The sequence below is a fragment of the Pelmatolapia mariae genome, linkage group LG5 (genome assembly GCF_036321145.2).
Source record: "Pelmatolapia mariae isolate MD_Pm_ZW linkage group LG5, Pm_UMD_F_2, whole genome shotgun sequence".
Lineage (NCBI taxonomy): Eukaryota > Metazoa > Chordata > Actinopteri > Cichliformes > Cichlidae > Pelmatolapia > Pelmatolapia mariae.
This window is the reverse complement of record NC_086231.1, coordinates 35,472,089-35,487,890: the sequence shown is the minus strand read 5'-3', so window position 1 is coordinate 35,487,890 and position 15,802 is coordinate 35,472,089. Positions and strand designations below refer to the sequence as shown.

Genomic DNA, 15,802 nt, shown 5'->3' with positions numbered 1-15,802 from the left:
ACAAAGCCCAAACCTGGACTTGTCACTACCCATGGGCTATAGGACCATTTCAAAACTTCCTTTTATTGCCAGAATATTAGAAAAGCTTGTTGGGACACAATTACGGAAGGTTTTGAAGTAGCAAAACTTTCAGTGTGGGTTTCAGAAAGTTACATTCCACTGGAATAGCTCTCCTTAAAGTCCTCTAATGACCTTTTGATGGCAAATATAAGTGACTGTTCAGTGCTTGTTTTGTTGATAGAGGAGTAGACAAACTGGCTTTCCAGGCTAAACGATAATCTTCTAAATTAGTGGGAGATGCTAGTTCCTCTTCAGCTTATGCCTTATCTGCTTTAAGGTACACATTTGAGAGTTATATCATGGAGTCAAATAGTCGACTACTCTTGCAAGAATTTTGGATAAAAGGAAGGTCGAAGATTGTTTAGCAGTTTAATTACTATCTGATGAAATAAAAACAAATGTGCAATATAAATGTCTGAAAGAAGTGGATCTATCAAATGATCCTAGATATATCACCCCTACAGTCAGTGTCAAAGGGACTCTTCTAAGTGAGAGTTTCTATGACAGACACTGCACAAGTATGATCTTTGTACCTCAGTGTTTACCGGCACATTTAAAATACGTCATCTAATTTATGCAGTTTACTTCAGAAGCAACCACAACAGGTTTAATGTGCTGTTACGAGTTTTTCTCCTGCCTGTATGACAGAAGTGAACAACATTCACTTTTAATGATTCATCCAGCCTCATTTTAATCCATGTCAGGAAAGCTGGGGAGGTCCCCTGTGTGAGTGTGTCTCTGAATGTGCACTCATGCATATTAGAGAAAAAAAAAAATCAATGTAGGCTTCCTGTGAGTTAGCTTACTCATGTGAGAGACAGTTGTGCATGTGTGTGTGAGTGTGTGGTTTCCAGATTAGCACAAACATGATCCCGTTTTTGTAGCATGATACTTTGATGTCCTCATATTCCTGTCACTCTTCTCACAGTGTGGGGTTTAATTCAGCCGCTGTCTGCTGTGGAACATGACGCTAATAACACAGCTGTGGCCTCACTGAAAGCTTTGCTCTGTCTTTTTCCTTTTAAATCTCTACTTGGTGCATGGACTTCCCCAGCTACGATGAGCCCCTAGGACTCAGTAAGGTTTGGGAAATACAGTTATTTTGATTACAGCCTGCATTAAAGGTACCGTGTGAGGGTTTAGACTAGGCATAATAAATCTAAACCTTCCTTGAAGTCTAATGTGCTGAAAGCTCATAAAATTAATCTTTTTTTTTTTTTTTTTTACATTTCATTGAAATAAAAAATGTTATAAAAAATGTGTATGAATTCAATACTACAAGTCACAAGCAAGAACGTCTTTTTTATATGAGACATACAAAAAGTATGTAGTTGGTTTTTGATTTAGATTTATTCTACATCTTCTATTTTTACAGCTAATTACCTGGAAATTTTGCTTAAAACTTTTTATCACTATTACCTGATAATTTACAAGAATAAAGTCTAAGACCTCCTTTGTGCAATGGCCATTAGAAGAGCTTTTCTTGCTTTAATCTTATTTCTTGAAATAACCCTTATTTACATCAAAAGCAGTTATATTTTAATCTACTTCAATTTTCAAAATGCATTATTTATAAATTCCAGCCACCAGCTTTGCCACCAAAGCAGTAGTGTGATTGCCCAGACATCAGCCATGTTTCTGTTGCTGGCATGATGTGCATGCAGAATTATGGCTATGCATAAAATCACGGTCCTTAGTGTATTCTGCACTTTTCAAGCACATGGGTGGGTAGGAGAGAGAGAAGAAGCATGAGAGAGAGGAGGTGAGATGGACAGACAATCTGAAGCATACTTGGACTTGAGTTTTTACTGATACTGTTAGTACTAGAAAAAGGGGGAATGGGGATGGTGCACAATAGTGTTGGGGCGTGGTACTCGGCCTAGTGTCAAAACACAGTCATGGTATAGCCCTTACTTTAATACATAGAATTCAATAGTACTGAAGTGTCTTGTAGTAGTGATGGGCTATGAAAATAAACAGTTTACTCTTCTATTTTTTTTTATTTTTAATAACATGAAAATGACTGTTTTGATTTTGTTGCAGTTTGGTTTGGTGCTGCTCAGGAAAACTGTAGCCTTTGCTGTTGGAAGGTGCAAAAACAGAGGAGCTCTGTGCTGACACTTGATGCAGGAGGTCGTATACCTCAGAGATTTCACAGAGTTAACAGCACTCCATCATCTCGACACAAAACAGCTGAGAAAGAGCCAAAAAAGAAAAAAAAATGTATAAAAGGAGAAATGCTCAAATGAGTTTTTCCTGAATTTTCATTGGACATTCTGTCTCTCCATTAAAATTGAACCCCCACAAAAATTAGAGCCTATTCATTATTTTATACATGAGCAATCTTCAGCAAGAGATGAAATAATCATTTCCCACACTATATAGTGAAGCCAGTCAGCTATTTCAGGCATGCAATAGATCTTACACAGAGCAATGATTTGTTCTTCTCATATCCTATACCAACCACGCCCTCCCAGTTCAGTGATTGATTTAAGCTGAAGAATGTCATTTCTCATGTCAGTGCCATTGCTGCCCTGTAGCCACCTTAATATCCACCTGTTATTCATCCTGCTTTCCCTGTATCAGTCATTTTTGTTGGGAGAGTTGAGCTTCAAGTGCATCCTGCTGCTGTAACAAATAAATGAGAAATAACACCTGTTTGTGCCGTCATTATATAAGGGACAATCACAATGTAGCTGCTGTCGATTTACAATGATTCAAGATTTACTGGTTAGAGGGTCATCAGTAACAAGTTAGTCTCAGAAAGGAATGCTTAGCATGCAATTTAAAGAAATAAAAACAAGCAAAAAAACCCCCCAAAAAAACCCCCAACAACCTACTGTGTGTGTGTAAAATGTTCATTGGATGTACTGGTCTGTGGAACACCGTTCTTCCAAAAGCTATTCTCTTCAGTTGTGTTTTATTAGGATGCGTTCATGTTATGTTGGTTTGAGCTGTGGTGACTCAAAAGGCCACAGAATCTGATTCATCATCAATTCTGGGATTAAGCTGTATTTACTAAAGGAGGAGGAATGTGTGCAGCAAAATGATGAAGATTTTCTACCACTCGGCTACGTCACGCACAGTAGACTTTACTGTGGCAGTATTGGATCTGGGTCTAGTCCAGATTAAAGCTCCAGCCATCTGAGCCCAACAATGTATGAAAAGAATTGTTATTCAAAGTCATAATGAACTGCCCCTGCTCTGCACAGACATGTGTTAATCTTTAGTTAATCACTAAAGTTCATTGTATATACTTTGTTTCCACGCGTTCAACTCGATGCTCAGATGCCGTAAACGGGGAAGACAGACACGAAGACAACAGAGGACGTGATGGCCATTGTTTCTGATGTGAGGATGAAAGAATGGGATCCAAGGAATACACAGCGGCAGTATACGCACTGTCAGCCAAAACACAGCAAACAGCCAGGGCAAACAGACGGAAATCCAACACTTCCTGTGGTGTGCCAGGGAGGACTATCCCATTTCCAGCTGCTTTTTAGAAAAGTCGTTGCTCATTGTGTGATTTATTCTAGCATAATTTAAACTGATCGTATGAGACATGAATAAGAAAATCTTATGCTAGTGGGCAATTGGGCTTCTTTGGGACCAGTGGAACAAGAGAAATGCCCTTAGGTATTTTTTTAAATAAAGAAAATAAAATCACACTGATGTTATTTAATATATGCTACATTCTAAAATAAAATCAGTTTTATAAGTCCGGAATATGCACTTAGTCAACTCACTCCACTCCATAAATCCATTAATGGACACTACACCCAAAAACACTATTTGGGTTCAGGTTGAGCAGGCTGTTCCAGCCGGTCCAATAGCCATTGCGCCGGTAAGCGTTGAATTCCTCTAGTAGAACAAGATCCACCAGATGGGGCACATGGTGATGGGACACCAGGTGCCAAGACGGCTGGGTACTCTGAACTTTCATTCAGTGTGTAAGTAAAGTTTGACACTCAGGACCCATTCTCTAACCTGGAGGTCCAGGGAAGTAACCCTTTCATCGACTGAGGAAAAACCCAAACCAGGGTGAAAGTATACCCTCCCACTGTCTCTCACTAAGGGTAACTGCAGAGTAGAAGTAGTCCAGTGAAATTAAATTAGTGTGTTATGGCAGTAGCCTGTCTTCTCGCCCTGTAGCCCTAACATTAACCTCTCCTGTGATAAGTGGACATCAACTCAGTCCACTCTATAAACTCTTACAGCTTTTGTTGTAGCTTTGAACCTCTGGTGCCTTGGATACTGGAGTTTAAATGTTCAAGTTTACAAAGACAGAGCCACAATTAAATATGAACTTTGTGGCGCTTTAGGCTGAAGAAACTTTCTCCTCAACCCAATGAAATGTTTTTGTATGTAAAAAAAAGTATCTTGCTACCTGATGTAATAAGTTGGCATCCCATTCATTTAAATACACCATATATAACTATCATTTGTTTGTTTGAACAGTGTCAGAATAGCAAGTGTCTTAAAATAGCCTCTTGCATTTGTATCCATCTTTATGTAATATTTTGTGTGTGTGCAGGCAGAGTAGAGCAGCTCACTCGTATATCGTCATGTTCCCTGGAGCAAACACCAGATTAGGATCAGCAGTCAGTCTCTCAGGTTGCTTCAGAAAACAAACAGTGAGGACTCATTAAAGTAAAATATCTCATGCAATTTCAAACAAGATTTTGCATCATATGTTTTTGGTTCTTTTGCACTTGCAACTTATTTGTCTTCAGTAACCGTACAAGCTATTTATGAGCATTGAGGCTGTATCAGTTTGTGTTTGACTAGAATGTCTTTGCTGTTATCACAAGATAATCGTGCAAAATATTTGAATTTATCAAGAAATTTTAAAGATAAAGACGTACTTTATTGCCCCAGGAGGAAATCTGTCTTGTGCAAACACAGATCAAACACACGCAACAATACTCCATGGTCTCTAGTCCATTCATCTATCTATTTTCTTCCGCTTATTTGGAGCTGGGTTGCAGCTGTACAGAAGCCTAGGTCTCCCTCTCCCCCTCCTCTAGCTTATCTCCAACGAGGAGAAAGCTTCTCCAAAGGCTTCTCACTTAGAGGTAGTATGAGGAGTTGGAGCGTTTGCAGCTCGGAGTAGAGTCACTACTCGTCCACATCCTCCACATCCTTGTTGGGGTTGATAAAGGTTTTCTTTTTAATTATGGGCACAATCAAACCTGGAAACAAATCATTATTAACTAGGCCAAGTTCTGCTTAGAAGGTAGCGCCCAAAACAATAACAACTATCTAGAGAAAGAGAGAGATTCTTTAGTAATGTATTCTTTGCATTTTGTCAAAGTAGACTAATTAGAAGCAAACAACTACAGCAAGCTGCAGGCATGGCAATGTTTTTCATCTTTCTCGATATTTTAATCTTATCTCATGCTTGCTAATTGGTGGATTGGGATGAGAAACAGAAAGAAAGTAATTTTACATGTTAAAAAAATACTACTACTAATAATAATAACTTTATTTATAAAGCACTTTCAAACAAAGTGCTGAACGGCTATTTGAAGATAAAAAAAGATGAATGAATAAAAACAATACAGTTTAAAAACTGATGAAACAAAAAGGAATTGCAATAGCAACCAGTTAAAACTTTAGGCATAGTCATCAATTTTCATGGAGAAATTTTGGGACAAGTACTAAAATTTTTTTGGTCAAGTGACCATCAAATCTGTCTTATGAGCATTAAGAAGCAGTAAAATGATCAGATAACCAGCCCCTAACTGCAGATAGACAAGCTTCTAATTTAGACACGTCAGCACAGTTTTCTATGGTTAAAGGAACATATAGCTGCAGGTCATCGGTGTAACAGTGAAAGGTTACATTAAAAGAACGCAGAAGAAGAGGCAGCAGATAGAGAAAAAACAGCAATGGGCCAAGCACAGAGCCCTGAGGGACCCCATGCCTCACAGCACAGGTCTCAGAGAGATCATTTTTAAAACTAACAGTCTGAGATCTCCCAGACAGGTAGGATCTCAGCCATGATAAAACATTTCCCGTAACTCTGTTAAAATGTTCTAGCCTAGCCAATAAAATACAGTGATCCACAGTGTCAATCACAGCAGTAATAAAACTAAGGTGCGATCACTGTCTGCATTTACCAACAGATCATTTACAACTTTGATTAAAGCTGTTTCTGTGGTATTGTTGGGTCTAAAAGCAGGCTGAAATGGCTCAAACAGATTGTTTGTTGACAGATAGTCGGTGAGCTGCTTAAAAATAACTTTTTCAAAGACCTTAGACAAAAAAGATAGATGTGAGATAGGTCTATAGTTTGCAACTATGTCAACATCCAGTCCAGGCTTTTTTCATATCAGTACTAATGCAGCGGATTTCAAACAGGCAGGGAAAACTCAGGGATGTTTCTGCGGTTCACCTCAGTAACCACAGAGAGGGTGTGATTATTGCTTACAAAATGTTTTTACTGGACAAATACATGCAGTTCAGAGTGTCCTGCTCCCATGGCCAGTCTGTCAAAAAAAATAAAATAAAACATCTCCTTCCAGCCTCGCACCTACTAAATACGAGCCCGTGTTGTAAATACATGGGGAGAGACTAATTAGCAAATCCATGCCAAGTGTGCACTCTCTCCAACGGATACCACAACCTTAGCCATTTTGCCCAACCGCTCCCTCCTAACACCAAGCCACAAACCATACCCCCTCATCACTACATTTGTAGCGCAAATGCAATTTCTTTCTTCTTTTTTTTTTTCTTTAATGTCAAATGTACCTGATTTTCCCCAGATATTTAAGGTCTCATCCACCTTCACTACCTCTGCTCTTTGCATCTGTGACTTTCCACCTGCCTTACTTTGGCAGACCACAATGTCATCTGCATACATCGTGGTCCAAAGACTCCTTCATGACCGCATCTGTCGGCCTACTTATCATCAATAGGGGGCTCACCTCAAGGCACACTTCATCACTGTCTTGCTGTCCTCATACATGTATTCATCTTTTTCAGATTGTACCATCTGCATAAGACATGGTCAGAGAAAATGACGTATTACTGTAATCACATTGTATTTATCTGTAACCATAATGTAACATGATGGATATTTATTATTTGGGTTACATAACTGCTTTAGTTTGCTGGTGTGTGGGAGTAAAAATATAACCAAAATTGCCACAATTAATAATTTGTCATTAGAGGGAACACTATGGGCAGCAGACAGGACTTTAACAGTGTTAAACTGGGAAAAAAAGGAATAATATAATGTGCCAGTCAAATATCTGTAAAGAAGACTAAAGCAGGAAACATCATCATTGTCAGTAACTGTGGTATCATAATTGAAACTGTTGTAGTAATTTTAGCTCAAGCTTCTGTCTTTGACCAGTTTGATTGACCGTTCCATTGCTCCAATAGCAAACCTTAAACAAGTTCCATAGACCAGTGTTTAATATCTTGTCCTTCTAAGGCCAGAAACAATAGCTACACCCCCCCCCCCCAATCACCACACAGATACTGATCAAGATGCCAGCATTCAAGTTGTGACCATTAGCACTTAATGTTAAAATGCAGTGATAACTCGTTTTTTATTGTGATAGTACAGGAAGATTATCATGCGTCTTCTAAAAAGGTACTCAGCATTTTCACCAACACTAATGCACTAAGCACCAAGAGAGCTGAGTGCATTAGTGCACTTACACATTTTCACTGGCTTCCAGTCAGTCCTAGAGCAGTTTTTGAGTGCTGCTGTTAGTTTATGAATCACTTAATGGCTCAGGGCCAAAATATATTTATGATGTACATAAATAACAGTCAATTAGCCCTCAAGGAAGCAGTCAGATGGTAATGCTTCCAGGAAACGGCATTTTTCTGAATATACAGGAACTTCTTTTGTGATCTAGAATGCTCTTTTACCGTTTGTAGATTGTAGTAAAACTCTCTGAATACATACATGACCAAAGCAACTCCTGTTTTACCTACTGATGGAAAGATTTTGTCATGGTCCAATGTCCTATAGTCAAAGTTTTGAAGTTTTGAACTTTATATTCTTTTTACTGGATGTTCAGTTTGGTTCCTACCTTGTTTATTGTGTATATTTCATATTCCTTTGTATCTTGTGGCTTTAAGTTCTTCATTATGTACATTTGCATTCCAGTTAAGGCCTCCACCCTTGTGTCTTTATGTGTAAGTTTAAATGCATTAGAGTCTTGTCACTGTGTGGAGTAAAATTAGTTTCAGCTGTTTCTTGTTACCCCGGTGTTTCCCTTATTGGACCTTTACATTGATAGTTTTTTCATCAACCTAAAACAAATGATTTGCTTTTTGCTTTCAATCTGGCTGTTTGCATTTGGGTCCTCGCATTTGCTACACCCGACAACTTATGACAGGTCTCCCCATCTCCTCTTTGTTGGTGTGGTCTTTTTGTGCTGTGAAGCATTTTGAGCAGGACCAGCCTCTCTAGGCTGGGCTGCCACAGCTCTGCACTGTCCACAGCCAACTAAAGCCCTATTGCAGAGCTGCACCGCGGAGCTAATTAAACCATTATCTGCACCCTGCCCCAGAGTCTTCGGCTCAACTCCAGTCCCATCAGGATATCACAGACACATAGGAATACGCCCTTCATTTTCTGAAAGCAAGAGGAAAGAAACCTCTTTCACTAGTAAAGGTTAGAGGAGATGAAACAAACAACAATGAGTTTGAATGCTTTGTAAAATGCAAATAAATAAAATGCAATGAATTTATATATTGGTCATACTAAAACATGGAGAATATATGTAAAAAAAAAAGATAAAATGCAATAGGTTAGAGCTGGGCGATATAAGATTTTTTCATATCACGATATGTTTTTTTCATTTCAGGCGATAACGATATATGTCACGATATAAGCCAAATTATAACGGCGCTGGCACGGCTGGCAGCCTTAACCCAATTTCCCTCGGGATGAATAAAGTATAATCAAATAACTATATTTGTAAGATTTAAATGTGCCGTTGCTCACGAGTAAAATGTGAAATAATCTGCAGCTTGTTTTGATTTAAATATTTATTCCCCATAATAAGTTCAACAGGGTAGATGTACTTAAGGAACATGAGACTTCAGTTTCAGATAAATAAAGGCAAATATTGCAAACTACACAAAAGGCAGCCGCTAAAGCGTTTAAGTTTCAAAATAGAACAAACAAAACAAACTACTAAATTGTCAATTCCACTTAGAAACAAAATTTTAATTCTAAAAATAAATCTTAGTTTGTTTACAGAAGAACAGACAAAATTGACTAACTTTTGTCAATATCAAATAAACTGAGAACTAAAAGGAAATTGTCAATCTCTCCTTGTTGTATAGCTTAGCTTTTCAAACAGTTTTAACAGTTACTTTAGTCTGACAAAAGCCGAATGACGAATTAGCGCTTTCAGTCAGAGATTGAGCATGCACCGGTTTATTGTATTTCCAGACTTGCTTTCGGCACAATTTACAGTGCGCGCTACTCTGTTTTTTGTCAGACTTGAAATAGCCGAAATACCTTCACACTACGGAACTTCTATGGCCCTTCCGTTCGACAATCTCTCCGGCATTGGAACAATCATTGTTTTTTTCTTCGGTAACCTTCGCTCACGCTCTCGGTTGATTTTTCTCTAGTCGGCAAACTCATTTCCTCCATTACCCGGGCGGCCCGGCTGCAAAAACAAATACACATGTGCGCCTTGGCACTTGTGCTGTACGTAACAAGTCACGTGACGTGACGCTGCGGCTGTGATTGGTTCGGCTCTGCGCTACTTAATTTGGATTGGCTGTTTTTTTTTTTTTTTTTTTTTAAGAGGACAAGAGAGATGAGGCCTATCGCAATAGTTTAATTTTTCTATCGAGAAAAAGTTATTTCGCAATACATATCGTTATCGTTTTATCGCCCAGCTCTACAATAGGTTATTTTTTTTAATTTGATGGAAGCAACAGGTCTCAAAAAAAGTTGAGCCATGGACGTGATTACCACTAACAATGCCTGGGAACTGAGAAGAGCAACTTCAGACATTCAGGAATGTTGTTCTTATGCGATACAGGATTCCAGCCCTGGATTCTGTGTTTTATTTTTTACTTCATCATCCACAAACTTGTTTTCACTTAGTGAAAGGTCTGAATTTCAGGCAGGCCAGTTCAGCATTGTCTTGCTGAAATATGAAGGCCTTATGTGGCTCGAAAACCTCTATATACAAATGATATAAAATTCAAATTTCGATTTGTCTGACTACAGAGTAGTTTTCCTACTTTTCCTCCGTTTATTTTAAACACTCTGTGGGCCAGAGATGATGGTAGCATTTCTGGATGTTTTGTTCACGTATGGCTTCTTCTTGCATGATTGAGCTTTAACCTCCATTTGTGGATGAAATGGTGAGCTGTGTTCACATACAATTGTCAGAATCATGCCTGTTCTTTACAATTTCATACTGAGCATTATTCTCAAATTGTACCACAATTTGTTTATGCATTTTTCTCTTTTTTTGCAGAACTTTTGCTCATCTGTACTTCTGAGAAACACTGCCTCTCTAAGATGCTTTTTTAAATAAAACAATTATCTGCAATATCTTCCTCCAGCTGTACCAGTTTTACACACTTTTGTTGTCCCATCCCAAGTGTTTTGAGACCTTTTGCTACCATTAAATTCAAAACAAGGTAATGTTTTTCTTAAAATGATAAAAAATTAACTTATTAAATAGAAGACCTTTCTGTGTCAGGAAAAAATTGGGGTTTATGACTTGATTATTTGCAAATCACTGCATTCTGTTGTTATTTTACTAAATATTTCAACACATTTTTGGAACTGGGGTTGTAAAATAAGGACACTACAAACAAGATATATATAGCCACTAGGATAAATAATTCAGCATGAACTAATTTCTTTTAAACAGAAGATCTGACCTTCCAGTACAACATCCAGCTCTTGTAGTAATGACGACATTTAGTCAGATTGGGGTACTGGTAATAATTTGGGTTCACTGGTGTGATGTCATCCCTGTTTTCTTTGTGGTTAACTTTAAGGAATTAATGAAGAAAAGCAATGTGCCAAAGTCCATGTAAGTCAAAAAAGAAAATGAGGTCAGACTAAGTCATTAACTTAAAGAAAAGTTATAATAAATTAAAAAGAAGAACAAACCAAACTCACCTTCTCTGCCGCTCCATGTGGGACTAAAAAGAGTGAGAGTGTGCAGTCCTTATGTAATGTGTGCCAACTGAATTCAGTTGGCACAAGGAGCAAAGAAACTTAGGGACCAATCAGCAATAAAAAAAAAAAAAAAAGATGAGAGGAAATGAGGTAAAGCTGGTGAAGTGTGGGTGGGGGCTACGGGGCAACAGGGCTGACTGCTGCATCAACACAAATACAGTGACTATTGACAAAGATGAGTATGTCCTTTACCATTGTGGACCTTTAGTATATGTTGCAGTTAATAAATTATCATGAGCAGGTTAGATCATTTCTTATTGCTAAGCAAGCTCTTCAAAGTCACACTGTTTAAACAGCACCAAACAGAAATGCCTTTGAAGCTGTGTGAATATTTCGTTTCCAAGAAGAAACTGTTTCCATAGTTTTATCCTGCTTTTTTGTGGATCCAGTTAGTGCTGGAAAAAGGTCTATGCTTACAAAAGGTCCCAAGTCCATTGCAATGTAGCCCTGGCTCCAGCTCCCAAATAGGATGAATAACTGAGCCAGCAATATCTCCTCCCAGTTAATGTCAGTGCTTCCAGACCAATTCACAAATATACTCTTCCCCAAACACATACACCACACTAGACTCCATCTTTTCATAAAAAACACACACATGCATAGAAGTTCAGACTTTTAAAAACTAAAGTGAGGAATTCTGAAATAATCATGCAACAAGAGCATCGACAAAAGCCAAACCTTCAACACAACTATCACCGCTATCAACACTCACTGCATTTTTAAACCCATTTGAGACCAGTTTCAGGTGCATCACGTCTAGTTAATTAGCGTTTTTTTATGATTAGGAATCCAGTAGGGGATTCTACTGAGCATATGGGAAACACTTGTAGACGCCACCTGAAGTGACACAATCTGTTCAACAATCTGTGATGGGAGAGCCTTTTAAAGCTCACACAAAGGGTTGTAACCGAGATAGCAAACGCCTCTGGGTCTAATCTGGCTCCTTTTGGAAGTTGACACTTGGTTATAGTTGTAGTGAATGTTGAATGGGCCAAGTATGGCTAAATAGTCATGAGCAAGGCTCAAGAGAGCCTTGCTGGGCCACATTTGGCTAAAATGCCACAACACACCCAGCATCTGGTGGACATGAGAGAAAGTCAATCAGCCAACGTCAATGGCCAAAGCCAAATGTGGCCCATAACAAACTGCAGATCAAATTTAGGCCAGACTTGCTATCAAGTGTTTCACATACAGCAATGCTGTGACTCAACAAAGCACCACTCCAAGCCAGATCATAGGCTGTATATGAATGTCATACTTTCCATTTGGAGCCTCAGCATTCGAGTATTGGCCACTATCATGTTTTTTTGTTTGGGACCAAAATTGAACATATTTGGATGAAGGAGTGGGGTTCTAACTTTATCATATAAAGCTAGAATCTTTAACCAGCTGATACTTCTATACTAGAATTTTATTCACAAAACCTGAAGCACAAACTCCTAGGATGATCTGAACCACACACCATTAATTAATTAATTAATAAAGCATAAATCAATCAAAGCAGCCATGACCTTAACTCCAGTAAATCTCTGAATAGATGAAAATTATTAGGAAATTAGGAATATTATAAGTGAATATTATCCATAGAGTCCTAAACTGTGCTTTTAAAACCAGGCTGTAAAAATGCTTTTTAAAGCATTTTTAAAAATAGGAGTCAATACGCACTCAATCGCTTTTGGAGGCAGCTTCAAGTGCCAATTAGAAGAACTGTAGTTTTTGGCCCTCTGCTTCATTTTCCAGCCCTGGAGGTCACAGAAAAAATGATCAGTCACTGACAAAACTGAAAAGCTTCATCAGCTTAATGTGAAGAAGAAAAAACACTTTGCACTGCACTCAGCACTGATGGGAAAGACTCCCCTCTCCGTGTAACCCTCTCAAGTCAGCTCTATATGTTGTTTGTTCTGGTTTTGTATATATGAATGAATGAATGTACTGAGGATATATTATTGAAATGCATGATTTGTAGATCACACATAATGTTGGCTAATCTTGTAGGCAGATATGACAACCAAAATAGAAGCTGTGATCTTTGATTCAATGCTGCTGAAGGCATTTCATTATCATAATTCCATATAATTACATTCTGACACATTATTTTAACTAGCCTTATGTAAAACAGGATGATAGGGTTCTTGAGGAAAGACCCAATAATAGCCAAAGGCTCAAAACCTCTTTATTAGTTTTATTAGTGCTGACACAGTAGAGTCTGTGCAGTATGAGGATAAAGAAATAATTTTAACTCTGAAGGGATGATCTTTATTCTAATCTGTGCTCCTCATCAGTAGCCAGATCACATTTCAGCTGTATTCTATGTGAGCCCCCCCCCCCCCCCCCCCCCCCCCCCCCCCCACACACACACACACGCAGCGCACCCTCCCCTCCCCGAAGCGCTCATCCTGCTGCACTCATTCTGTTGAGGACCTGGTGACACTTTTTGACAACGACACAAAGTGTGGGTAACACAAGAGGACCCCGTTCTCCTCAAGCTGCCCCTACCCCACGCCAAAAAGCCTGGGAAGACTCAAATTCCCCCTCTACCTCAAAACATATCGAAGTGTCTTCCATCCATACCGCATAGCAGTTGCATCCAGGCGCAGATCTTGTAGACCGTGGCAGTGTTGCAGAAGAAGAAGAGGGCGAAGCAGCCGATGCAGGTGATAATGAGCACCATGGACATCAACACGAAGAATGAGGCCGCCTTAAAGGCTCCTGACGCGATGGAGCCGAATTCGGAGAAGCTGCCCTGGCACGAGAATTCCCGGTTGGAGTTCCCGTTACCCACGCAGTAGTGGAACAAACCGAAGTAGCCGGCTTGAGGTGTGTTGACGCTGTCGCCAATCCAATAAGGCTGGAAGAACACCACCACGTTAATGATGGCCAAGCAGATGGTGAATATGGCCCACAGGACCCCGATGGCCCTGGAGTTGCGCATATAGTTGTCATGGTAGATTTTGGAGGCTTCTTGCGAAGGCAGCATTTTTCTTTCCCACCCCCCAAACCCTCCTCACCCACCGTGCACAACAGCGCGCCAACCTGCTATTTCCTCTTTTCTTGAACTAACTTCTTAATCCGCAAGTACAAAGGATGAAAATAAATTCGGTTCTATTGAAAATCTCGACAACAATTGTCCCCGCATACAGTGGCTGTTCCCTTCTCCATCCAGATCCTGCTTTTTTCTTTCTTTTTTTGGTTTAGTCTCACATCCACACGCCCCACTCCTCCTTCCGTTTTCCTTAGCTCTGAACAGTCACTCAGTCAGCGGTGAAACGTGATTCGGCTGACGGGAAAAGGCTCCCCTCTTCTCCGCTTTTCTCAGCGTGTACAGAGCGGACGGCCGAGCTCACAGAGGGAAACGCTGCGGCCACGGATGCACATCATTTCAGCGCTTCGCGGGCAAAACGGTATCCGCTCTGCTGCGCATCCAGGCCAGGATGTTCGAGCAAAAATAACATAAAATTAAACTAAACTAAAATAAAATAAAGCCTCAAAACGATGCGCGACAGCAGTAACTTTCACCGAGCTGATGAGGAATCTTTCTGCACATCAGCAGAGATCCAGAAGAAATACAGAAAGACACTCGTGCAGCTTCTGACATGCTGCACGAAGAAAACTCGCCAGAACACAAAGAAACCCTTACACCCTAAGTGTATGCTGATGGACAAATCAGTGCTCCAACACCGCTGCACACACTGACAACCTCATGACTGTGGTTTCGGATATTCACTTCCTCTCCTCGCTCCCTTGTCTATCTCTCTATTTTTGAGAGTACGAACCTTAGACACCCCACCCCCGAGCAGACCTCTGCTCTCTCTCTCTACAGCCAAAAGCACACACGCATCACTAATCAAATAAGTGCTGACATTAATAAAGGGCACAAGATGTAAACATTTCTTACAGCGAAGAAAGACATTTGCAGCTCTCTGCTGTAACCAGCTCTGCCCAGGAACTTCCCTGCAAACAAAGCTAGATTGCCAACCCAGCAGATCGAGGCTCCCGAGAGTGTGATGTTTCTGGTGGTTTCATGAATTCAAAATATCTGAAAATTAACTCATATATCAATTAACAGAAAATGAAGATCTCCATTAATGTTCAAGACCCGTTTAATCTATTGAAGAAGACTTCCCCTCCTGATAGAAGCAAAGGCAGTCATTTTAAACATATGACCACTTATTTTGATAGTTAGTTCAAAGGACACCAGGACATAGAAATGCTTGACTATAATCACCAGTCTCATCTGATTAAAAGTGACTTAAGAATTTGCTGTTTACCACAAGACAATGGTTTTAAACTTATTTTCTTTTACTCTAGAAATAATACTTACCACTAGACTTGTACTACAGAACTCTCCACTAGATTTTGACTTGGGGTTCTTTGAGTTTCGTAGATTCTCCTTATATGACATCTCTGACCCCACTTCCCTCAATAGTTTACCACCAAAACCACCTGAGCCAATTTTTATGCCAGAATTTTACCCCCACTGATGAAAATGTCACTGTCAAAAGAAATGACTACCAGTCTAGACTTAATAAAGAATGTTCAGTGTGTTGACACATC

At 39.5% G+C, this 15,802-nt stretch overlaps 1 protein-coding gene across 2 annotated transcripts in view; it reads right to left on the bottom strand.

Moving 5' to 3' along the window:
- lhfpl4a (LHFPL tetraspan subfamily member 4a) overlaps positions 1-15,242 on the bottom strand; it is a 35,819-nt gene extending 20,577 nt beyond the window's left edge. For both annotated transcript variants that reach the window (XM_063474877.1, XM_063474878.1), the window contains exon 1: positions 13,820-15,242. In XM_063474877.1, the coding sequence (XP_063330947.1) occupies positions 13,820-14,225 (406 nt within the window). In that variant the 5' untranslated portion in view covers positions 14,226-15,242. The remainder of the gene's footprint in view (positions 1-13,819) is intronic.
- Positions 15,243-15,802: the final 560 nt, after the last annotated feature.